Consider the following 24,048-nt stretch of genomic DNA (forward strand, 5'->3'; position numbering starts at 1 on the left):
AGAACTGCTTGTCAAGAATGGTTGACTTCACTCCTTTCAATGATTTTCCCACTATCTTGTGAAGAAGTGACAATCTCTTTTTCCCAGCAAATATTCGATCTGCTGGGCTGAATGTTTTATGAACTCTTATGGAGAATCAGATTTTGAAATACTATTTATTATGTTTACTGATTATAATTTCTTTATTACATTATTTATATTGTTTTAATGTTTAGCCAAAACTGTCTTCAACACTCTGAAGCTGGCTGGGGAATTCTGGGAGTTGAAGTCCACACATCTTCAACCTGCCAAGGTTGAGAAACACTGGTCTTGAATATTCTTAAATAGGAAGATGGGGTAATTTAGTATTTCAATATACATGGAAATGAACCACATGGGACTTTGGGCATGGGTAATCACTGCAGTTCTGCTTTTATGTATCAGCAACATCATATAAAATACATAAAAAACAGTGTCTCTTGTTCCAACTTTTTTCAAAGACAAAAATGGAAAATACAGAATTACAATTGCCAGAGGACATTTAGTTTTAAGTCCAGTCCCTAGTCACTACAGAATTTAAATGAAAGCATTCCTGACAGATCGTTATCTAACCTCTGCTTTTTTTTCTTCAAACTGCAAAGTGATAACTTTAACAAACACAAAGCTTGTTTCCAATACTACTTTATACTGTAATATGGCAACTCAAAATGCATCCATGCTGGAAATTGTTGGAGCAGTGTTTAAACAGCCTGAATAACAACTGACAAATTACACAGCATATGAACACAACATACACTGAAATTCCAGAGCAGCACACTGCAGGCTGCTCTTTAGGCCAAATCCTGGAGTTTATTCAGTTGGCTGGATGCACGCCACGGATCAAGCCAAAATCAGAACAGCGTGTTATTTTATGCACAGTGTACCATGATCTATGAAACAGACACTGATATAATATATTATGCCCCATGTTTCTACTTCTATACTCTTAGAGTAACTTCTAAATATTGGGGGGGAAATTCTCCATCTTAATAAAAGGCAACGCATTCTGCATATTGTTCACATTCACTCCCAACCGGTTATGCATTTTGTAAACCAGAGCTAGAAAATCCCTACAGGAAGCCAAGGGCTCATGACAGGCCCCGTTGGTCCTCCCAGCAAACGAGTTTCGATTGTATCCCGGCGGCGCCCGCGAGCTACCTTAACACGGCGGGGAGGAACCCGCCTGCCCGGCTAGCCGGCGCGCGCGATCTCTGTGGTGCGCGGTCTCCGCGCTGAGAGAATTGGCGGGAGCGGAGCGGCGCGGCGCGGCGGGGGCCGCGGCCTGCAGTGCGGGCTCCCGGCCGGCTTGAGGGGGCGCTGCGCCGGGAGGCCCGCGTTGGGAAGCGGGGAGCGCGTGCCGGCTGCTGCGGGTCCTCCCTCTCGAGCGGGCGCCGGAGCGGCAAAGCGGCCCGGTCTCTCCCTTCCCGGCGCTCTGGCGGCGCTGCCCGCGGGGGTCCGGACGGGAGAGGCCAGCCAGCGCCGCCATCATCGTCATGAAGGACTGCGAGTATCGGCAGATCCCGCCGGGCACCCCGGCTGCCCCCACCACCTCGGGACCCCCGACCTCCGTCGCCGCCAGCACCACCCCCGCGACTCAGGCTTCCCGGCCCCGCCGCAAGTGGGAGGTCTTCCCCGGGCGCAACCGGTTCTATTGTGGTGGGCGCCTCATGCTGGCGCGGCACAGCAGCGTTTTCCTCCTCACGGTCGGCCTCATTGTGGTCACCAGCGGCCTCTTCTTCGCCTTCGAGTGAGTCGGGGGCGAGCTTCCCCCGGGCGGGGGGGGCAGTGAACCATGTTCCGCGTTGCTGTTATTGATGCCCCCGTTTTCCACCTTGGGATCGCGCTCTCCTTACCCTCCGTCTGCCTTCCCGAATAAGGTGGTCTCCAGATAGGTGGGGACTGCAACTCCCCGAAAAGTCTACTGTGACCGGGGATGCTGGCTGCTGTAGTCCCCACCCATCTGGAGACTACCAGGCCGACAAAGGGTGATGGGCTGCATGCCACATTCTGAAATGAGTCACTGCAAGAAAAGGTTTTCTGGCAACTGGGTAAGCTGCCTTGAATTCTCTGGGTCTTCCTCCTAGGTAAGCTCATATAATAAGAGTGTAGCCAGAAAGCCATAACAGATTTGCTGGGAGCCTTTACTCAAGAATCTTGCTATGCTCAATGGGGCTTTTAGGTAAATGCATAGGTGCTAGTTTGTGGTTTAAGCTTTTATGGGCTAGAGCTTGTTACTTCAAATTAGAATCTAGTCCTTGGAAGTTTATGCCATGGTAAATCTATTAAGCTAAAACTGAATTGTAATAGGGTTGGGTTCCTGCCTGCCTGCATTTCACATACACCACAATTTCAAAGGGAAACAAATTCCAGTATTTGGCACCTGTAACTGAAAAAACCCTGCAACTGAATAGCTGGAATCATATAGGTTGCAACATGGATAGTTGTAATATGATTTGTTTGATTTTAGCTTACCACATTGGGTAAACTCAACCATTCTCTGTGGGCTAGTTTCATTTGGTGTCAGGGGTGGGGGAGAGGTCGAGCCCAGTGCCACTGCAGGGGGGGGTCTCTCAGGTCATGAGTCTCCTCTTTAATGTTTACACAGAATCGTTGGGTGAGGTTATTTGCTGGCATGGGGTGCAGTATCATCAGTACACTGATGATACCTAGTTATACACCTCCACCCTTGGCCGGGAAGGTGATGTCACAGTGCTGACCGAGTGCCTGGAAGCTGTGAGGGTCTGGATGGGCAGGAACTGACCTCAGCTGCTTCAACTGGACCCCGGCAAGATGGAGTGGCTGTGGGCTTTTGCCCCCCGCCCCCTGAGTCTGGTGATAATATCATCTTTGATTCTAGACGGGTTTGCCCTCTGCTGGTCTTTGCTGTTGCAGAATTTGGGGGTACTGCTGGACTCACAGCTGTTGCTCGAAGAGCAGGTGGCTGCTGTGGCTGGAGGGGCATTTGCACCCTTTCCTGGACTGAGAGGCTTTGCTCACAGTCATTCATACCTTGGTCACTTGCTGTTTGGATTACTGCAATGTACTCTACCCAGGGCTGCTCTTGAAGACCACCCAGAAGCTACAGCTGGTCCAGAATGCAGCAGTGTGCTCAGCGTTGGGCACCCCTAGGTTTGCCTGTGTTACTCCCCTTGTTGTGCGTGCTGCACTGGCTCCCAGTCTCCTTCCGGGTGTAATTCAAGGTGCTGGTTATTACCTTTAAAGCCCTCCATGGCCTGGGGCCAGGGTATTGGCAGGACCAGCTCTCCCTGTGGGTACCTGCCCAGTCAGATAGGCACACCCCAGGTCCCTTTTCCCTGAAATATTACTATCTATTGGGACCTAGGAAGCGTGTCTTTTCCATGGCTATCCCTATCTTATGGAGCACTCTCCACCTGGCAATCTGGCAGGCCTCCACCCTTTTAGCCTTCCCAGAGGCCATATAGACCTGGCTCTTCACCCAGGCAGAGTCATGGGAGTCTGGATGGTTTCTGGGGCATCTTGGGAGGATGGTTGAGATGCTGGGCTTCTAGTTTATGGTTTTATGGTTTTTGTAATGTTGTTGTTGTTGTGAGCAGCCCAGAATTGTGCTCTAAGATGGGCAGCCATACAAATCTTTTAAATAAATAAATAAACCTGAAGGCAATATTCCTCTGATTAAGGATAATTTAATAGGGAAGTAACTTCTATTCAGACCAAATAAAGCATTTTATCCTATTATATAGTTGTTTATGTGAAGCAGTTGGAAACAGGTATGGTTAACCAAGAGGACCATCAAGTTAAAGTGAATTATTGGCTGAAGATATAGCCCTAATGGTTCCAAAATGCAGAGATTCTGTGTCTTTGATTTTAAGGTCTCTAAAATACAGAATTTTAGTCACATGTCCAGGTACAAGATTAATCTTGCGGAAACAGAACTTAGAATTTTTATTCAGCCTTGAAGCAAGTAAGAAAGCCAGTATTTAATGGGCAATTAAACATAAATACAATCATTGGGGCTAGGTTTTCTTTTACTCCAAAGGGTTTAAATAATTTATAGTTAATTTAAAGAACAGCATTCAAGCAGAGTTGACTAACTGGTTGAAGCAAATTTTTCTTGATTTGAAGAAATACATTTCAAAGTTCATAATGAAAGAATGACAGCATACAATCAGTGCATTAATAGTTGGGGGGAGTTGGTGTAATTTTACAACCTGGAGGATTGAGAAAGACTAGAATTTTCAGACTATTTTTTAATTTCAGTTTATTTTAGTTGTTTAACAGATCAATAGTACCTTGGGTATATCCTAAAAATAAAGTGTTTTGTAGAACACTTCTATCAGTAAATTTGAGAATATAGGACAGATAGGAAACATAGTGACCAGATAAGTCAAGAAAATCTTAAGACTGCACCTCAAATAAAATTTTAGGGTCTAAGTTTTAAAACAGAATGACATCTTCCAGTACTGTTCGTCCCTCCCTGCAGCATGTCACCAAAATACCTAATGTTTCACTTCAAACATGGAACATTCTCTATTTCTCTTCTCAGGAAAAAGCATTTGGGGAAAGATATCTTCTGTTTAAAAATTGTAAGTTTTAGAGTTTTAGAATTCTGTATGGTGAAGAAGTATTGCATTGCAAGAAGGTTTCGGATGTGGAATCAACCAAGGGCAGGGGTGGTGGAGTGGCGGTTGTCATTTGAAATACTTTGGAGAGTTCCAGGGGCACTGCCCCACAGAATACTGGGTACAAGACCCTATTTGTTAAGTTGAGCTCTAGGTTTCAGTTGAGACTACTGCTGTTGTACCAGCCTCCCTGCTGGGTAACAACCTCCCTGCCTGAGCTCCTTGACTCTGTGGCTGGGCTGGCAGTGGAGTTCCTCAGACTTATGGTTTTGAGGGACTTTAAATTTGTTTAATGAATTAATTAATTGTGCTTTATGGTATCAGTGAAGCTACCTTGACATTAACAGGTCTTACAGCAGTCATCCTGGCACTCGCTGTTTTTCACAAGTATACTTTATCTCATTATTTTCATTTATCTTGAAATAATTGTGGATTATGCACAAGATTGTCCTTTACATAGCCAATTCAAGGAGTGACATCTGTTATTAATAAAATTATATCTGCTTTTTTCTGTAAGAAACCAGTTGAGCAAAAATCAATAGAACCTTAGTTGTCTATGTGAACTGAAATTAAACTAGGATGCCTAGTTGAGGCAAAATGTTAAGGGTAAAATACTCTAAGTGCAGTCTATAGAATTGTTTTTGAGAAAGACTTAAATTATGACATTCCAGAAGTATAGAACATGTTTTATCCCAGGAATATGCTATAAATTGTGCTATAAGTTGCTGGGAGTTGGGCAGCTTATAAATTTTGATGGTGGTGGTGGTGATGATGATGACAACATGTCCCTGTGAGATAGGTAACTTGGTATCTTTCTCCTAAACGTTCTAGAGAGCTTGGCAGGTGAAATCCTTCAAAATGTAGGCAGGTTATGCTGTAATATTTATTAGTTGAAGTGGGTAGCTTGTCCAGGAAAAGAAACCAACTGATGAGTGAACAATTAGTGTGATGAATGTAAATTCAGTTTAAACAATGTGTTGTTTACTTTTCAGCTGTCCATTCCTGGCTCATAACCTGACCATGGCCATTCCTATCATTGCTGGCATCCTATTCTTTTTTGTCATCAGTTGTTTGCTACAAACCAGCTTCAGAGATCCTGGTATTTTGCCCAGGGCCACCCCCAGTGAAGCTGCAGACCTGGAGAAATGGATTGGTGAGACTATTACATTTCTTTATGACAAAATATTTAATGGATGCTACTAATGGTATTTATCCAGAATTGTCATTGGGCATCTTCATTCTTGAAGCATCCATGGAAGGGATAACAGAACAGTTATCTGTTGTTGCAGGGGTGGGGTTAGGGGTTGCCAAATGGTAACTGGAGAGGCACCAGTACTCTAAAGACAGGGATGGGAAGGGATTTTTAAAAAGCTCTTTAGGACCACATTCTCTCAAGGGTATTTGCCAGAAGCCATATGCTGGTGATAGGCAAAGCCAGAGTCCAAAGTAGGCAAAACCACTTCTCTTTTTCTCCTATGTTGCTGGGGGATAGACAGATGCTTCTTGCCAGAACTGTGGGTCACTGCGGGAGATGGAGGGGGAGAGTAGGGAGAATGACAAAATGTACATCTTAAGCAAGTTCTGCTACTTTTTATATGGTTCATGATGATGCATGCACGTTTCTAAGGGACAGAGTTTGTATTACAACATCATAACACATTTTAAGCCTCTGGTTACTGCCATTTCAGAATATTCCCTTCTGTTTTTATTCTCCCCTTTGCCTCTCTACCTGGGATCTCCCCACCAGCATATTTCCTCAAATGCACACTGGGCTACTGAGCATCCAGATAGGTTTCTACCTGAAAAATATTTTATTAATTTCTTTTATACTAACAGAAGTTCTCTAGACAGTGTGGGTTTGATGCTATATGGTGCTCAGCTAAGTATTTATAAGGAGTCTCCTAGTTGTAGAAGCAATTCAATCAGAATTCTTGAAAATCTTACTATGAGTTCCTTGTTCAGCTTCTAATGCTCCAACGTGACTGGAATTAGGCTGCATTTCCCATGGGGCCCAATTGAGACTTTGCCATCTTAGATTCTGGCTGAAGCATGTCTGTTGGGAACCTCTTTAGTCCATCTGATCTTGCTAGATAGATTCTCTTCCACCCTAAGAAAACAAATGAATGATGATTTGGCATACTGCGGTCTCACCTTGTCAGCACTACCTGCTTTGGGACTTGATAAAACACTGGCTGAAGCAGAGGATTTGGGGCCTGGATATCCCAAATGACACAGCCAAAGTCTCCCATCCCTTTTATTGCTCCTACTCCCTGACTGCCCCTAGATATTTCTTTAACATCTTGTATGTTCCACATAGGAGACTATTCACTTTGGCCCAAATTGGGGCCCCACTTATTAGGGCAACAACTGGTACATATACAAACCTCCCATATGAAAGCCAAACTTGTTTTTGTTCAGACTTGGGGGTAGAATCTGTCTCAAATATGCTATTAAAATATCCACTGTACACCCAATGGCAATCAAGCTTAATGCTTCCAATTTTAACAGCTCTAATTGCCATTGCAACTAGGAGGCCATTGCCCTTCTCCTGGGTGACCACTCTTCAGAAACCTCTAAGAAGGTTGCAGAATTCTTACCAATAGCTATAGCTGTTAGAAGCTGTCTGGTTCCTCCCAATGTTATTAATTGTTAGCTGTTAACTGCTTTAGGATTTTCTCACCATTTTTTAAATTACTTATTATAGTCATTGTATTGTATTGCTGGTCTTTTTCTTGTGTTTGGTCTTGGACCATAAATAAATTTTGATTGATTGATTGTCCCTAAGTCTCTTCTCAGGCCCTTTCTCCATATAGTGCCCTAATAATATTACTGCAAGGGCTATTGGACTAGATTCCAGTCAATATCCCAGTTCCAAAGTGCACCCAAGTAGTTAGATTTTGTCCCATCTGTTTCATTCCTTACCTTTTCTTCTCTAAATTAGAACATGCATATTCATCTTTATCAGGTCTGGTTACACTACTTGCTTGTTTAAAGTTTAATTGCTGCTTGGCAAAGGATTTTTTCCTGCAAAGTATAATCAAGATTACTTCTTGTCTTCTCATTCTTCAGCAAGAGGGAAATAAGAGCTTTCCAGTTTAGTTCTATTTGCTTAAAATGCTTGTTGTAACCAGATTTGCTAACAGCAAATCCTACCCATTTTAGGAAGTGACGATTGGAAGTAATTGCCAGAAAGAACTGTTGGTCACTCACTAAGTTTGCTGTCAGATGTGATGCAGGCAATCTAAAACATGTGGCAAGTGCAGTAAGCAAAAGTGTGGAAACTTGACTTTTGCTTAAAGACATAAAAAGTGCACTTGTTGAGTCAGATCACGACCACTTTATCATTTAGTCTTTGCAATAATTCCAATAATTAGCAGATAACTAGTTGAAGGAATCCATAATCTCAATAGCTGCATATTTTAATTCTGAAATCTTTTCTATATTCTGGTGCTTTCTTTTGCTTGAATTTTACAGCCAGATTTGTATCACCATAGCACATAGAACCTAGAGAAAACATTTGACCCCCAAGTCAAATTATACATTGATCATATGTATAATTTGACTTGGGGGTCAAATGTTTTCTCAACTTGTTCATCTTTTTAAAGCAGTAGCTACAGTGGTATTAACAGAAGTAACAAAGAAAGGTCTGTGTGGACTGTCCTTTTATTTTTGATGTCATGTAGTTTATACACTTCCTTTTTCCTGGGCCTTTTTTAAATTCTAATTTACGCCTACTTTCAGTTCAAGTGGATGATTCTGAATATGGATTGTTTGGAACATCCCACTCCATTGGACCTGAAAATCATTATAACAGTGCTTAGATATGAGGATTAATGTATTTTTATATATTAGTCACTAAAAGAATCTCTTCAAGAGTGGATTCTGTTTTTCATTTGTGGCCTGCTGCAGTCCAGGCATGCTGTCATTTCAAAGAGACAGCAGTGAATGATGTGGATGGGTTGTTGTGGATCTTTGTTGAGGTGGGGACTTGGTAGAAGGTTATTAATTTGCACCCGGTCTTTTGATTCAGTTTGGTATTAGTCAAATCTTGGGTGAGTCTAACGGGTGAATATTTTTGATTTCACAGACAGCCTCGGCACTTCCACTTATCGGCCACCTGCCCGAACCATGGAAGTTGTAATAAACAAGTATATGGTGAAATTGAAATATTGCTACACGTGCAAAATGTTCCGTCCTCCCAGGACTTCCCATTGCAGTGTCTGTGACAACTGTGTTGGTAAGATCAGTGAGACTTCTGTCCTCTGAACAATCAGGGTTATCGTTTCCATTGAAGTTATTTTTCTGCTTTTGTTGAACGCAGAAATATTTGAGTTCAAGCTTTGTGCTGCACAATCCTTGTTTAAATTTGATCATTCCTAAGAAGACAGTTCTGAGTATGATAGAGAGGGATTCCTCATTCTGCTTGTGCTTATGAGTATTACTCAGGTAGAAACTTCCCAAACTCACATAAAATTATTCAAAAAGGGGATTATCAAGGTTTTTTGTGATATTACACAGAAGTGCCTGCTGTTCAAAAATATGCCTGGATGCTTGTGTGTAAAGTATACAGTGTAAAGTTTGAATCCTGCCTTCTTTGCTCTGCAACGAAGTATTTAGAAAAGTCTGAGCAATAAAGAATAAAGGGCACTGGGCATGATTTCGCCTCAAGATCAGCAAGATTCCAGAGCTTGTTAATTCTTTTTTTTTTCCTTTCCCAACCATCATGCTTTTTACTTGGCTCTGTCAAACAAATCACCACTCAAATAAACATCCCTCTGAAAAAGAGTGCCTACTTCAGATTGGAAAGCCTTTGTCTTAGGAGAGCAAAGTTTGTCTTAGAGATCTCTCTATTGAGGTGCTGTAACAGTGAAAATACATGTTGTAAGATATATTTAACCTTTCTTCATGGTCACAACATGGATACATTATATTGATTGAAGAGCATCCACTGGGGAGAAAAGATGAATTGGTGAATGTAGCACACTGATAACTGACTTCTTAGTATGCTAGGATCTACTTGGTGACTGCAAACAAGGATGGTGACAGGCAGATATTGAGGATGATGAGAATTGCTGAAAACAAGGAGCAAAGAATTGGCAAACCCATTTCCACTCTAAGGAAATTTTGGCTCTTAATCTCTTTCATTCTTGAGGCATTTATAATAATGAAATATTCCTGTAGCATGTGTTAGCTGGGAAGAACAGTTTACAGGGCATATCAAGAAATGAACCAAAGCCTTGGATACACCCGAACTACTACACCTTGCCAGAATGTATCACTCTTTAGGGCAAGGGGAAGGTGTGGGTGAGGCAGTTTACTTCTTGAAGTAGATGGTTGCATGCTTGAATTGACATTTCCCCCCTCTTTTTGAGGGTAGTGAGTAAACTTTCAGGAAACCAATCTGAATACAAATTTACTTTTTCAGCCAATTACATGTATACTTAGTCATACAGTTTTAAATAATGGAGTGAACACAGTTATTGACTCAAGAGCTATATGACTACATCTAATGGTAGATTAAATTGCATAGCAAGAGAGAACAGCCATATCTGACAAAGCCAACAAAAGGTTTCAGTAAGAGATGAAGTGTTCAGGCACATTTCTTCAATATACACTGTGTTATTAAACAGGATTGTGAAAATGGAGGAGACAGTATCCTGGGGAGCAGAGGACAGAATAAGGTATAATGGGGTGGGTACAATTAGAGTCCAGATGGCATCAGGCAGCTAGAATATTTCTTGAATAAGTAAGATGGCTAACCTTTGTCTTGGAAATTTAATGTGCCTTGCTGTGATAATGCTATAGAATAGGAATACACATTTTAACAGAGTAGTGACTGATTTCAGAACAAGTTCCTAGTAATTTATCTGTTGAAAGCTGGCCGGTGTGGGGGAGGGGGGGCAAATTGAATAATTCTATATGGGTTCATATTGGCTCTGTGTATTGGTCTTTTTTCCAAAACGCCTCAGATGGATCTGCAATGCAAATGTGATTTACTTGCTTTCATATTCCCATCCAAAATGTTGGCAGTTGTCAAGGAGGTCGAGATTTTTAATGGTTTTTGCAGTTAATTTCTATTTTTCCAAATATGTGGATAGAAGTGCTGAGGGGAATGGGGGGCTGTCAGAGAACTAAGATAATCTATTTTTAAAAGTAGAATAACTAATAACTGAAGTATAAATATATTTCCTTCTCCTGATATTCATGAATGATCTTTCTTTGCCATATCCCAGCAATGGATTGGTTTGGACATGAGTGTTAGAAATTGTTCTGCTTCTCTGCATTTTTTTTCCCAAAGTGATCCTCTGGGACAAGTTTCATTGTGGATCAGGAAACGATAATATGTTGCTGGTTCCTAATTTATTTACTTTTAGGGGCCAACTCATTCTTGACGCTGTCATTCACTACTTAGTGAAAATGATTATTTTACTGTATCCTGAATGCTTCCAATTGACTTAAATGCTTAGACCCTTCTTTTTCACTCCTAAGCCCCAAAGATTTGCCAGATGTATAACTCTGTAAGCTGCAAATAATTAGTTTCCTGCTTGTTTACTACTTCAACAAACCTGATGAGTGTATCTGCCAGTTGGACTTCTGGAGAATCCATATTAGAACTGATCCTTCTGCCTATTCTCTTGTCTGTTCCCTGTGTTCTCTACAGCCTATTTCAGGCAGTTCAGTACTGGAGGGAAACTAGTATGTATGTGCATTTCAAGTAAATCTGGCATCCTGATTTTGAACAAACATGTTAACTCTGGTTGAAAGACTTGTGTGGATGAGCTTTTCACTCCCTTTTTATTCAGTTTATGTGTCTTTCATTGGAGTGCAATGGTAAGTAGCTCTTTAAAGCTCGCAGTCAAATCTCAATTCAGTATACATGAACTCAGTACAAGCTGTTGGTATTTTAGCAGAAAAAGCCAAGATACTGATTGTTTTCAGACAAAAGAAATTTTAAAAGCCACAGCCTATTTCATATTCTTTTTTCTTTTTGTGACTGCAAGTCAGTGTTGACTCCTGATGACTGCTGGACAAGTCTCTGGTTTTCTTAGCAAGGTTTTTAGAAGTGGTTTGCCATTGTCTGCTTCCTAGGGCTGAGAGAGAGTGACCGGCCCAAGGTCACCCAGCTGGTTTCATGTGTAAGGAGGGCCTAGAACTCACAGTCTTCTGGTTTCTAGCCTGGTGCCTTAATCACTACATCAAACTGGCTCATTTCATATTCTATAACTCTCATTATATATACTTTAGCAAAAGAGGCCCTGTCCTAATGTATTGTTTGTTTGTGGTATTTACATTCCAGTTTTTCTAAGAGTTCAAAAAGCGTATTATATACAATGCCCCCCCTCCAATTTTATTTGCATGAATTAGTTGGAGAGCAAGAGACAGTTACTGGCCCAAAGTCACCCAGTGGGTTTCATGACTGACTGACTGACTGTAGACCTGAGCGGGGTCTCTCAGAGTCCAGCACTAACCAGCTGGCTACACTGACTCTCTAAAATTGATCTCTGCTTCACTTGTAGGTTATTGGAGGGATGTGTACAAAGATTGTCAATCTGGAAAAATATCAATCTGGAGAACTCCAAAAGCTTCCATTTCCTTCCAGATCACGACAAACCTCCTCTGGACCACACTGTTGTGCTGGTAGTTGCATAGTGTCTTAAAGTAAAGTCTCTGGACCAGAAGCAGTCCTAGGTGTTCTGAACATAAGGTTCTAGATGAAACAGGACTGTTTGGGGGCCAAACCATCCCTGAAATATCTCAAACCACTACTGATTCAGAGGAGTTACTTCCAGAAATTAACAGACTAAACCCACAGTGGCCTATTCTGGAGTGAATGAACATGAAATGAAACCATCAAATGTTTTTTGAGTTCCTAGAACAATTCGTTCCCAGTTTGGCAAATTTTGTACATCCCAAGTATACATTCTCTTTGGGCATGTGAAATGTCATTCCATTTAATATTGTGTTTTTGTTCCTTTTTCCCTCAGAACGATTTGATCATCATTGTCCCTGGGTAGGCAACTGTGTGGGGAAGCGGAACTATCGATTCTTCTATGCCTTCATCCTTTCTCTCTCCTTCCTAACAGCCTTCATCTTTGCTTGTGTCATCACCCATCTTGCTCTGCGTAAGTATAGCCTGTTGTCAGAGTTGTATGCCACAGATCTCTAGGAAAGTGTGGGGAAGATTGCTGTGTCTTCTTAAGCCACAACTGCAGAAAGAGTTATTTAGAATAGATAAGCATGAACTATGCTTCCAGATCTACATCGGCCCCTCCAAAGCCTGAAGTATAGACCTAAGAATCTCTCTGAAAGTAGTTGCCATACTGTATTTTTTAATGACAGGAAGGCAGTTATTAAATATGTGGAAAGTAATAATATCTGTAATTAATAAATTAGAATAGATTAAAAATGGTGTGCCATACAGAAGCAAAATAAAGGCATTAATATAAACATTTGTAACAAAAATATTGCATAGATTTATTAATAGACTAAACTTGGACAACCTATATATTAACACTTTCCCAATCTAAGTATGTTGGATTACAACACCTGTAGTTCCCAAAAAGACAATCCGTTTCAAGAGGGAGTTACTATTCAGTATGGCTCAAAACCTCATTCTTTCTTTCTGAGATCCTGGGAATCGGCACTGTTTAAGCTTCTGTATGTTTTTGTGGCTAGAGAAGGAAAATTCCTTCCTTTATCTCAATGTCTCTTTACTTTGCAGGCTCCCAGGGAAATGACTTTCTCACTGTTTTGAAAACAACACCAGCAAGATATCCTTTCAATATCTCTTCCTTCTCTCATTTTAAAACTCTTAATGATGTTTTCTGAATGTATTCAGCAAGGGATGATCATACATGGGAATCTTCCCTTACTTGGCATCCTTCTGTTGTATTGAGAGTGTAACTTCTGGGATGCCTCTGCCAGTTGAGGATTTCTGGGAGTTACAATCCCAACACATGTAGAGAATGCCAAGTTGGGGTTGGTTGCCATAGGGACTGAAGAAGACTTTCTCTCTGGATAGTCATCCTTGTTACCCTTTTCCCTTTTGGCAGGTGTGTCCATCTAGCCTAAAGTCTGGTATTCATTTGGTTCACGCAGCTTGGTGACTCAAAAACCATAAAAATAAAAATCCAGTGCCCTCTGTAGAGATGATCCTTTGCTGATGATCAGCTGAGGCAGACCTGTCTCAGATTTAATATCTTAAAGCCAGATGGGGACTTTTTGATTTCCCCAAGTTTTTTTTCAGTCTGCGCTTTAACTTGGCTGTGTAGCTATGCTGTTGTTGCACTGTTTTACTCCTTGGCTATCATTTGCTTTATTGCTCATGCTTTGTCTGTAAATCAGTTTTGAAAATCTTTTAAGTAGGATTAAATAACAAAGTATTAAATAGCTGGGGATTCTTCGTCCTGAAGTGCAGAATACGTTTTCCCCTGATGAATTTATTGTAACATTAATTATCGCTTTGGGTTTATTTGCATATCATCTTTCCTTGAAAAATTATGCTGAAGTGGTTCAGATGCATTTGGAGGGTGGTGACTAAGGGTAAACGTTTGGCAGAACTTCAGGAAAATGAATGCTCCGCAGTCACAGTGTTATTCCTTAATTCTTCATTTACTCTGTTGGAATTGGTGATTTGTTTTTTTTCAGTCTGGTCTATTTTTGGCCTCTCAGGGTTTCACACTTACTTAATTGCCTCCAATTTGACAACCAATGAGGATGTGAGTAAGGATATTATTTTCAGCGAATAGAAGTTTAGCATTCCTAATAGCCGTCAGTACAGCTTTAAATCAGTTTCTTAAAACAGGCACGAGGTTATGTTTAAACTGTTCTTGCTTCATTCTAAAGCAGGGTCAGTATAACATTTATGGTCGTTGGTGAAGGGGTAGGCATTTCTACATTCCAAAATATGGAAAAAGAGAAGGACTTTATTTCTTCCTAGTAAAAGGATTTAAAAAATTTTTCTCATGTTTAGATCAGCCAAATCCAACTTATAGCCTCCCATAATGTCTAGAGAGGATAGCCAATGATTTGGAACAGCTGACCTTTACTTAAATTAATGAATGGTTCAAGGTATCTGTGGTGGGGAAGGACAAGTGAGAAAATGTACCTTGTGATATCACAAACCCAGTGATTTATGTACTTGCACCTGACATCAGGATGCAGATAGGAAAGGGTTTGCATTGCGACATTTCAACACATGTTTTGTCTTTTTGGCGGTCGGGGGTTGGGGGGACTTCTTGGCTTGTAACAGACACCTATGGCATCAGTTCTGTAACTTGAATTCCTACATGCACATGCAAATATATCATGGGGATTAGCTTTATCTGTTGTATATTTAAACGTGACTGTTATCTAAGTAAGGACAAACCAGCAAAAGATTCTCTGGACTTTTTCTAACCAGTTAATCTCTTCTGAATTGTAGCTCAAGGGGGCATGGTCAAATAAGAGAGGCTCTGAATTCGCCAACCCTTATAGCCATAAAAGTGTCCTCACCAACTGCTGTGCAGTGCTCTGTGGACCATTTTATCCCAGGTAAGGAAATATGTACCTGAATGGACTCTGTATTCAAATGCTTGATGGATGACCCTGTGGCTGTCTTTTGTTCCTGTTCTGTGCAGCCATTCATGCAGGTAGAAAGAAAGAAAGAGAGGCAATCAGTACATCATGAACATGAGGATGACCCACCATTCACAGTGAGAAACATATATGTACTCTAAAAATGAGGGTTAAGTGGAGGAACTTGGTGTCTTGACTGATACCATGATAGCCCACTTTGTGTAAAATACTGAAATTATGCAATATATATATTCATGTAAATTGTGGACTTAGAAAATGAAAGCAGGAAGAAATGAAAAGGGGGGAAAGAAGAGAGCTAAGGTAGTGTGAAGGGCAGGACTGGAGATTAAGTGTTGAAAGATACAGAGCTGGCTCAGTGTGTTTCTGCCTGAAACAAAATATCCAAGTTCACTCTCCTATTTCTTGACTAAAAAATATAATTTGCTACTACTTAGTGATGCCTGCTCTTGAGGCAGCTAGCTCTTTCAACCTAATGGTTGTCCTAGTCGTGGGAATTGGTTAGGATACAGCGTAATGATGTCAGCCTTCCATCGGAAAAAGTGGTCATTCTGGCAAATGGCTTACATAGGATCTATAAAAACAAGCCAGTTCTGCTTGTGAAGTTACAGTTTAGACACAGCAAGAAAGAAAAGGGATTGTTGTAAACCGCACAGAGTCCCCTGATGGGAGGAGATGGGCGGGGACAAATTAGATAGATAGATGATAGATAGATGATAGAGATAGATAGATAGATAGATAGATAGATAGATAGATAGATAGATAGATAGATAGATAGATAAAATGAAGAGAAGCAACTTGAGCACCAGTTCTTACAGTTAAGGCAAGTGTGAAAAATGTTCTGTTGGGGAGATGGAATATTCTGTTTTTCTCCAGACCACTCTGATCTGGCTGTTCCAGCAGTTGTTCAGCAGTTTTCCAAAAGTTATAGCCCCAGAATGGCCAGATCAAAGTGGTCCAGAGGAAATTCAGAACTTTCCAGTGTAATCTATCCTTGAAACAAAATGTTTTCAACATTTCTATAAAATAGTACTTATAATGGCCTGCTGGAATTGAGACAGTTCTGAGAGATAAGAAGCTGTTTGGAACTAATCTTCAAGTAGAGCTGATGGAATACCCTATTTCCCATCTTGTTCTGCTGCAGCTTTTTAATCAAAAATGATGATGGTGTTAGGTTTGATGATTATAGTGAGGAGTTTTCACTTAGCACACAGTTCCCTGTAGATCAGATGCAGCGTTAAACACTCTAGTGTGTCATTGGTAATCCCATCATAACTATTTTTGTTTAGTCACAAGGGAGCATAATTTGGCAAAACAAAGGGCAGTTTATTGTAATTTCAACATTTATTTCAAGGTAATATTGAAGATCCATGAATATATACAAGAGGAAAAATTGTTGAGCAAGAGATTATCCATGCTATATTTTGGAAGGACAGTTTGAGTGGGGTCTTACGTTTCTGTTTGGGTTTTTTCATGGTTTGACCTTAGTATATAACTTATTATTTCTAGAATTGTAATGGAGAATAAGATTTAATATTCTGATGGAACGCTGACCTTGCAAAGTGTGTTTGGTGTTTAGCAGTATCTTAAAGTAATTTCAGTAGAATTCCATATCGTGCAAATCAAGTGGGACAGAGTTGAACCATATTCAACTCTGTCCCACTTGGAGGTATTTTATTAGATCATTTCTCAATTTTTGGCTATTTATTTATATGGCTACCTAGCTCACAATTTATCACTTTTTCCTGAAAACTGCCATGGGCATTTGATACGTTGAGTTTATTTGATGGTTTGCCAACTGCAGTTTTTGCTTTTAAAAGTTCAGTTAGATGGACAGACAGATTGATTCATGTACTTATGCAGACCACATGCTTTTTGTACTTCTACATAATTCTGTACTAAACTATTTCTAATTTCTTGTGTGTGGTTGAAATTGGAATTCCCACCTGATCCCTAATAATGAACTGATTGAGTAAATGAGAGAATTGTTGTTGCTTAATTGTTTTAGCATTACTTCTTATTTGGCTAATTAATCACTAATCTAATCTTTTTTTCTTTTTCTTCCCTTCCTTATTTGAACTGTCTAGTTTAATAGATAGAAGAGGATTTATCCAGGCAGATGCTGGGACTCCGTCCACTCCTAAGAGTGAAATCCCTTCCTTTGGAACAAAATCTGATGCCAGCATGGTATGAGCCAACACTTTAGTGGTGCTGACATACATAACTTGTGCCTACCTCCAGCTGGTGCCTCTTCTCCATTTTACCTTTATCTGGGCTCAGGCAGGACAGCCTCATGGAGCAGACTTTCCAGAGTTCCTACTCAAAACATAGGCCACCATCTCTTGCATTGATTTTTAATTGGTTTGATTTTTACATTTTGGGACTTAACCTGGATATTGTGGACTGCTGCGGTTAAGCCTCTAGGCAGGACCTGTTGTCATCTTGAGATAGAGGGTTAAAAGACTCAGAGCAGAGAGTGCAGCTGGTTGGGAGATGCCAGCTTCATGAGAACTGTCCTTTTTCAGAGGTTTGTAGAAAGGATTGGTAGAAAAAGGCATAGTACTTTGCAAATGAGACTGTTATAACAAGACATAATCACCTCCTAAATTCTTCTGCATACTGTTTGCTCCTCAGTGCAGTGGACAGTTTTGATGTTACACTGACTGTCCTGCCAGTCTGCCTGAATATTGCAAAGAATAACTGAGCTTCCTTAAACTGAAAGAGAGAGACATGACTCATTTGAGGACACAGCACTCCTTGCCTTACCAGCAAGGACTGCTTGCTGACCAAGTTAGCCTGTTTTGTGAGCTTAGAGCAAAGAGTAGAAGATCCCTAGAAAAGATCATGAACAAATCTGCAGGATGAGAAGCAGAAAATTATTTCTCACTCTGGGAATTGACTCACGGTTGTCAGCTGAATCAGGACCAGGACAATAAGCCTGTAGAGGTTATTTGTTTAATGGTTGGACGAAAATTAAAGAGATCAATCTGAGATTCTTAAATTATGTCGGTCCAAATGAGTTGTACTCACCTGGTGCCTCTGGACAGCTGAGCTATTTTCGTATTGGGTTTGAAGATTTGTACAAGTAAGGCCTGTTGAGTAAAGGTTGATTCAGCAAAACCTTCACATGAAGGTTTCTCATGTTACAAGCATTATCCAAAACAGAATTATTCCTATAAGAAGTCTTAGTCTATCCACTTGTACCTCTGATCTGTTATTTAAACAAGGAGGGAGGGATCCTGTTTCTTCTTGCTGAAATTTCATACAGTCCTTCCCATCCTGCAGCATGAGAGAGCCCTTGTGTATAGAGGAAAGATAAAGACACAGATACTTGAAATGTGTTTATTAAAGCTGCTGGGAATTTTTGCACAAGTTTTATAATTTTTTTCTAGTGACTTTATTTTGTCTTCTTAAAAAGTGTTTTTGCTATCTGTAAACCTGTGCTCAGAAGGGTTTTTTTTAAAATAGTGTTATATGTTATTCCCTGGATTTTACCAGCCAGTAGAGGAAAATGGGGAGTCTGAAGAACTTGCTCATCCAAGGTGTTAGATTTCATCTCTTGTACTCCAAAACATCTAGAGGCTGCCTGGATGGGTTAATCAGCTATGCAATAAGATTCTCCCTTATTTGAACCTTTGAAAACTGGGTTTCAGGAGAAATTGAATACGATTTTACGTTTCCAAGGAAACAAGATCAAGCATGTAAGTGTACCTTTCTCCACCTTGCTCCTGCAGAGGAATTGAGAAACATCCTTTTTTAAATGAAAAAAAAAAACTGGAATCAGTGTGGTCATACCTCAGGAATTTCCCCACCATTCCCACCATTCTGCCAGTTTATTCCACACATGCTGTTGCGGGCTGTGTTTTGAGTAGCTCCAACATATTCAACAGTGGAAACCATCCACTACTCCAGGCACGTGGCTGACTTTGTCAGGAAGATTGATAAAGGTATTTTAAATTGAGCAGTAAGTTGCCCAAGTCCTTTAAATTGAATCATGACAACTCGTCTGTAGGTGTATTTTTTCATCCTTCTAAAAATGTTTGATGTTAATAGAAGGAATTAATCTGTCCTAAGTTGGAGCACCTCATGAAGAAGATCATAGCCAATAATTGCTATGGCATTTCTTTCCCTGTTTTATATTTTAGTTGGTTGGTTTGACAGATTAAAGTTATAAGAATGGGAAGTGCATACCGCCAGTGCTCCCTTTCTAAGGTTTGAATCTGATCTTAAAATTAGCTGAGGCGTTAGGCAAGAGCCATACTCAAGAGGCTCTGATGAGGTGCAGAAACTTCCATGGCAGCTTCCAACAACAGAATGTGGCTGCTGGAATATGTGATATATTTGCATTATATTCTGTTAGATGTCACACCTAAGAAAGCCTCTGTATATTGCTCTCCCAGAAGTATTGCTGATCTCAGGACTCCACTTTCTGATCACTATAGGGCATAGTTCTCTTTCTGAGACACTGTTACAAAGGCTTTCCCAATGGTATGCTGGCTGATACAACGGAGAGGTATTTTTATTCTGTGCCTCTTAGATAAGTGCCACGGTTGGGGTATTTTAATAATAACAGGCTTAAAGCTAGATGTTGAGTCTGCTGTATCACCAGTTCTGCCCTGTAAGATCCCGGGACTCAGTGGAGAGAATATCTGTCTCTGCAGTACTGTATTCGGTCACCTTGCATGTTTCTGAGCAGCTGAGCTGCTCTTGTTCCCAGAGCAGCCACTTTCACTGCCCTCAACTGGGTTGCTGCTTTTCTAGAAATAGCCTTACCTATAACCACTCACAGGTGAGAGGTTGCTAATGGAGCCCAAATGGATCTTGGAGCTGCAGCAGGTGCTCAAAATACTGTGGTTTTGCTCTCGAAAGGTTTTTTATAACTTAATTCTTTCAGAAATCTAATCAAGGGAAGGGGAGAAGATAGTTCTAGAGGAGTCTTATAGATTGGTCATGAAAGGAGAAAGCTGTTCTTGTTGAGGAAGAGTTCGTGTTGCCCTGTAAGGCATTATTGTGTAACTTGGCGGGGAAGAAGGTATAAGCAGTGTTCCGTTTGGCTGGGGAAACACTCTTACGATGACTAAATCAGTCCTTTACTGTCTGCTTTTGTAATAAAAAAATATTTTTTACAGAGCTAATTGCTTTCAGTTTTGTGTTTGCATTTCCTTATTTGCTAAATTAAGAAAACTAGTGTTTGAATATTTTCTATACTAAGAAGCTGAGTTTGGGCAATTCAGGGCTGCTGATTTTGGAACCCAGCAGGCATAGAAGCAGATGCTGAACATCTTCCCTATAGTGGAAGGTGGAGATTGGAGGTAGAGGAATCTATGCCCTGTTAATTGAAGTTTTGTTGTAGTTTGACATTTTAGAGTTGCGGTAACTAAAAACTAGTCTCTCTAACTCCAGAGTGCATTTAACTGCTATCACACAGAAGTTGTGTGCTATGCCTGTCTTCTCCCACCTCCCTACCAACCCTCGTTCTGTTCCCCAAACTCAAGCCTGCCACAACGCATAATCTCTGGTGTCTTCTTCAGGAGGATGCCTGCCAGGACTTTGCCATATCTTGCACTGCCTGATGGGATAGTCCCTCCCCACAGGATGGGTTAGTACTGCTCTCTGAAGGTTAGCTGGTAAGAATGTTTTTTTTTCTCACCATCATCCAGTGATTCATCTCATTTTCACCACATGAGTGTTCCAAGTCTGGAGTCCATCTAGCCCTCAGTCTGATTGTTCTCAATTATTATGTGTCTACAAATCATCCCATCAATAGCTTAAGCTTCAAGGAGGGTTCTGAGGTTTATAGAGTGGCAAGAAGGACTTGAGGGATGTACAAAGAACCTGTGGACCAAGGCAGATAAAACACTGTAAATAACTACATCTCAGGATGAAGAGGTGGAGGGTGCTTACATTGCGAAAGGCTGGATTCAACAGATGCTGTATATTGTGAAGGCCTGAGGTGGGTTGAAAATGTTAAATCTTAGCATGAGACATTTGTTGGTTTTGTTATTGGTGAGCCATGATGTTTGGGTACCGTTGCTGCTGTTACTATCCCCAAGAGAATTTGGAGCTTAGTTCCTGTAGCTTTTTATGTTTGGTGAGGATCAGGTGTCATCAGGTTTGTCTCCTCCTCTCCTTTCCCCCATTAACTAACAAGGAAGCTGGAGAATCTTCTTAACACTTTACTTATTTGTCTTCTTGCCTTGCCTTACTTCAAAGCTCTTGCACAGAGAAAGCAATTGTTGCTTACTGGTGTTTAAGTGTTCTTCTAAAGGAGAAACAGCTTCGTCAACAAGGGTCCTGCTAAACAATAAAGCTAGCTATTTCTCTTTGAACTGACACTGGTGTTGTAAACAGAGCTCTACATAGGGCAGAAGCATTCTTGACTTATTCCCAGCTGGAAAAAAAATAGAAGCAAAGCAGAGGCTTCATTCCAGGCATTCAGAAATTGATGCCACATGTCTTCCTGTGACCTCAATGCTCAGCCAGTCCAGCATGTTTAAATAGGTGTCATTGTGTGACTGGGATAGTCTGAAGGGGGTTGTCATTCATATAGCTCTTGCATGTCTAATGGAAATTGGCTGTGTGCATATCCAAACCCATTAGACCATACACACCATATCTATTTTTAAGAGCCCCCATCAACTTCTGGATATGATTTCTCATTTCTGATGTAGCAATAGAATTTATTGTTACAAGGGATGCTATGGGAGGTCATGAAAAGACACAAGAGTGTGTGTCACGTTTGGCATCTATCTGTGCATTTTACTGTTTCATCACTGTGGGGAAGGTATTTTCTTGTCTTTCCCTCTGTTATGCTTGTATGCTCATGTAACACATTCTTCAGGAACCATTTGTTTTCTTCATCTCCTTGATTTTCTTTGTTGGACCCATCTAATATTGCCCCCTCCTAACAGTTTTCTTCAATCAAGTGTTTTGGAGTAAAAGTTCCCTATTTAAAAAAAACAAAAAAACATTCCAGATTTGCCTATATTGTACTAACTTTCCATTACCTGTACCTTCCTTTTCTCTAGCTTGCCTGCAAATGCTAGGTGTGTGATGATCCTTCTTTCTCTGCTGTTTTCATTTACTAATCCTCTCTTTTCTTCTTCCTTTCCCTTCTCCCAATCCCTTCACTTCTTGGGAACATCCAGTATGTCCAGGGCACAAAAGATTTTTTGAGGACCCTCTGCGCCTCGTGGCAAAACTCAAGGCGAACCCAAGAGACCCCTGTCCAATATCTGAAAATACAGCCGTTGCCACCACCTGTGCCTCTCAACCCTCCAGGGCTATCTGATTTTTATATTGCTGCATCTCTTCCTTTGTCCCAGCAAAAATAGGGAGATGCTGCCGTGCACAAGGAAAAAGCTATCCCAAGCCCTCAAGGCTGGAGTGGAGGTGCTCCTGCTGCCCCGGGGTTTGAAGCTTAAAGCCATACAAATCAATCGTCTGCTGTGAGTGCAATTAGAGAAATTTCTTTTGGCTCCTGCTTTCAGTGCTGGGACAGGGATGTCCCAAGGCTTCAGAATTCCTGGGAGATTTATATAGTTATCTAGGTGATACGTTGTGCTAATCCAAGACACCAATCCCAGTCCAGTTCTGTTGTCTAGAATCAGTGTTTCCAAAGCACACTATGCTTGCACCAGTGTTTAATTATGTTCTGACTTGATGCATTTGGTCAAAGTTAGCAACATTTCAAATACAATGGAATGCAGTAGAATTGTGAGCCAGTATCCAGGACCCTGTGTGTTTGTGTGTGTGTGTGTGGTTTGCATGATTCTATAGAAACATAGAAGAAACACAGATAATGGATATAGAACTTCCTGGGAATGTCTGCTTTTTATTTTGCTTTTAAAAAAGAAGCAGCAGCAGCAAATTCTAAACATTATTATTCCGAAGATACACTTGCAAGTGTCTATGCAGTTTCTGCTGAAATCTCAGAAGGAAGAACGGAGATGAACCCAGATTTCCAATGACTCAAAGTGGAGATTTGGCACTCTTACTAAATAAATTACTATTTATTCCTCACCATCTCTACAAAATGAGAATTATGCAACTTCATAAACTTATGTAAAATAAGTCAACTTGCCTCATTTATATTCTGCAAAGCCTGGATACAAAATGTATGTGTGTGTGTGTGCGTGTGCCGTGTGTTTCCTTCTTTATTAAGCACAGTATGATTCGCAGCTCTGCCACATAAACTTTTGGGCCTGGCTGCCCTAAATTATTATGAGGATAGTTTGGGCAGGATCACAATAGTTATATAGCCCCATCCTGCTGAAATTCAGCTGCTACAGCCAGCAGGGCAAGATTGTGCAGAGTCTGGATTGAGAACTTAAAAAAAAAACTATATAGGTGAGAAGGGGGTATGTATGCTCCTCTGGGTATAATTAATTTAGTGTTTATACTGGTAACTGAACTTGGTCTTTAGGAGTGGCTTAGATCTTTCTCCTCCCTTTTCTTCTTTTCCACTTCCCCCTAAATCTATTGATGGCAGTATTTTGTAGTTTTATGTAACAGTTCCTGATCAGAATTCTTTCCTTGTTTCACCTAATGCAGATAATTTCTAGGACAGACAAGATGTAAAACAGAACAGGCTGTTCCAGCCTTTCCCAGTGTGAGGTCCTCTGCAGAGATGTTGGACTTTGGCTCTTTAATTCCAGGCCTGCCTCTCCCCTGGCCACGCTGCTTGAGAAATAGAGTTGAAAATCTAACACCTCTGCTTAGGGCAACCTTCCCCAAACTAATTTCCTCCAGGCAACAGAACCATACTTTTTTGACCCCTTTAACCATATTTTTCTGGAATTTGAAATCCATTTATACCTTTCACTTTTGTAACAATAAAGCTTCTCCTATCTTA

The 24,048-nt window shown here is 40.8% G+C and overlaps 1 protein-coding gene across 3 annotated transcripts; it reads left to right on the plus strand.

Moving 5' to 3' along the window:
• The first annotated feature begins 1,257 nt into the window (after positions 1 to 1,257).
• Positions 1,258 to 24,048, plus strand: ZDHHC18 (zinc finger DHHC-type palmitoyltransferase 18). Of its 3 annotated transcripts, XM_063312394.1 has the most exons (10): positions 1,259 to 1,765; positions 5,612 to 5,772; positions 8,707 to 8,856; positions 12,605 to 12,742; positions 13,342 to 13,390; positions 14,236 to 14,338; positions 15,043 to 15,152; positions 17,282 to 17,381; positions 20,726 to 20,821; positions 22,343 to 22,459. In XM_063312394.1, exons 1-9 carry the CDS (start codon positions 1,512 to 1,514, stop codon positions 20,765 to 20,767), a joined length of 1,107 nt encoding a protein of 368 aa, XP_063168464.1. In that variant the 5' UTR covers positions 1,259 to 1,511; the 3' UTR covers positions 20,768 to 20,821; positions 22,343 to 22,459. The 3 variants fall into 3 exon arrangements, with proteins under 3 accessions (XP_063168463.1, XP_063168464.1, XP_063168465.1); XM_063312393.1 differs by lacking the exon at positions 20,726 to 20,821 and having other exon boundaries at positions 1,258 to 1,765; positions 22,343 to 24,048; XM_063312395.1 differs by lacking the exons at positions 20,726 to 20,821; positions 22,343 to 22,459 and having other exon boundaries at positions 1,260 to 1,765; positions 17,282 to 20,329.

This window comes from Candoia aspera, chromosome 10 (genome assembly GCF_035149785.1).
Source record: "Candoia aspera isolate rCanAsp1 chromosome 10, rCanAsp1.hap2, whole genome shotgun sequence".
In the NCBI taxonomy this organism is placed as follows: Eukaryota; Metazoa; Chordata; class Lepidosauria; order Squamata; family Boidae; genus Candoia; species Candoia aspera.

Bases quoted from the DNA above. Each gene is read 5' to 3' on its own strand.
- ZDHHC18 (XM_063312393.1), top strand. From the start codon at position 1,512: ATGAAGGACTGCGAGTATCGGCAGATCCCGCCGGGCACCCCGGCTGCC. The intron at 12,743-13,341 runs GTAAGTATAGCC...TTTACTTTGCAG, and splicing joins CATCACCCATCTTGCTCTGC to GCTCCCAGGGAAATGACTTT. The intron at 15,153-17,281 runs GTAAGGAAATAT...TGAACTGTCTAG, and splicing joins TGTGGACCATTTTATCCCAG to TTTAATAGATAGAAGAGGAT.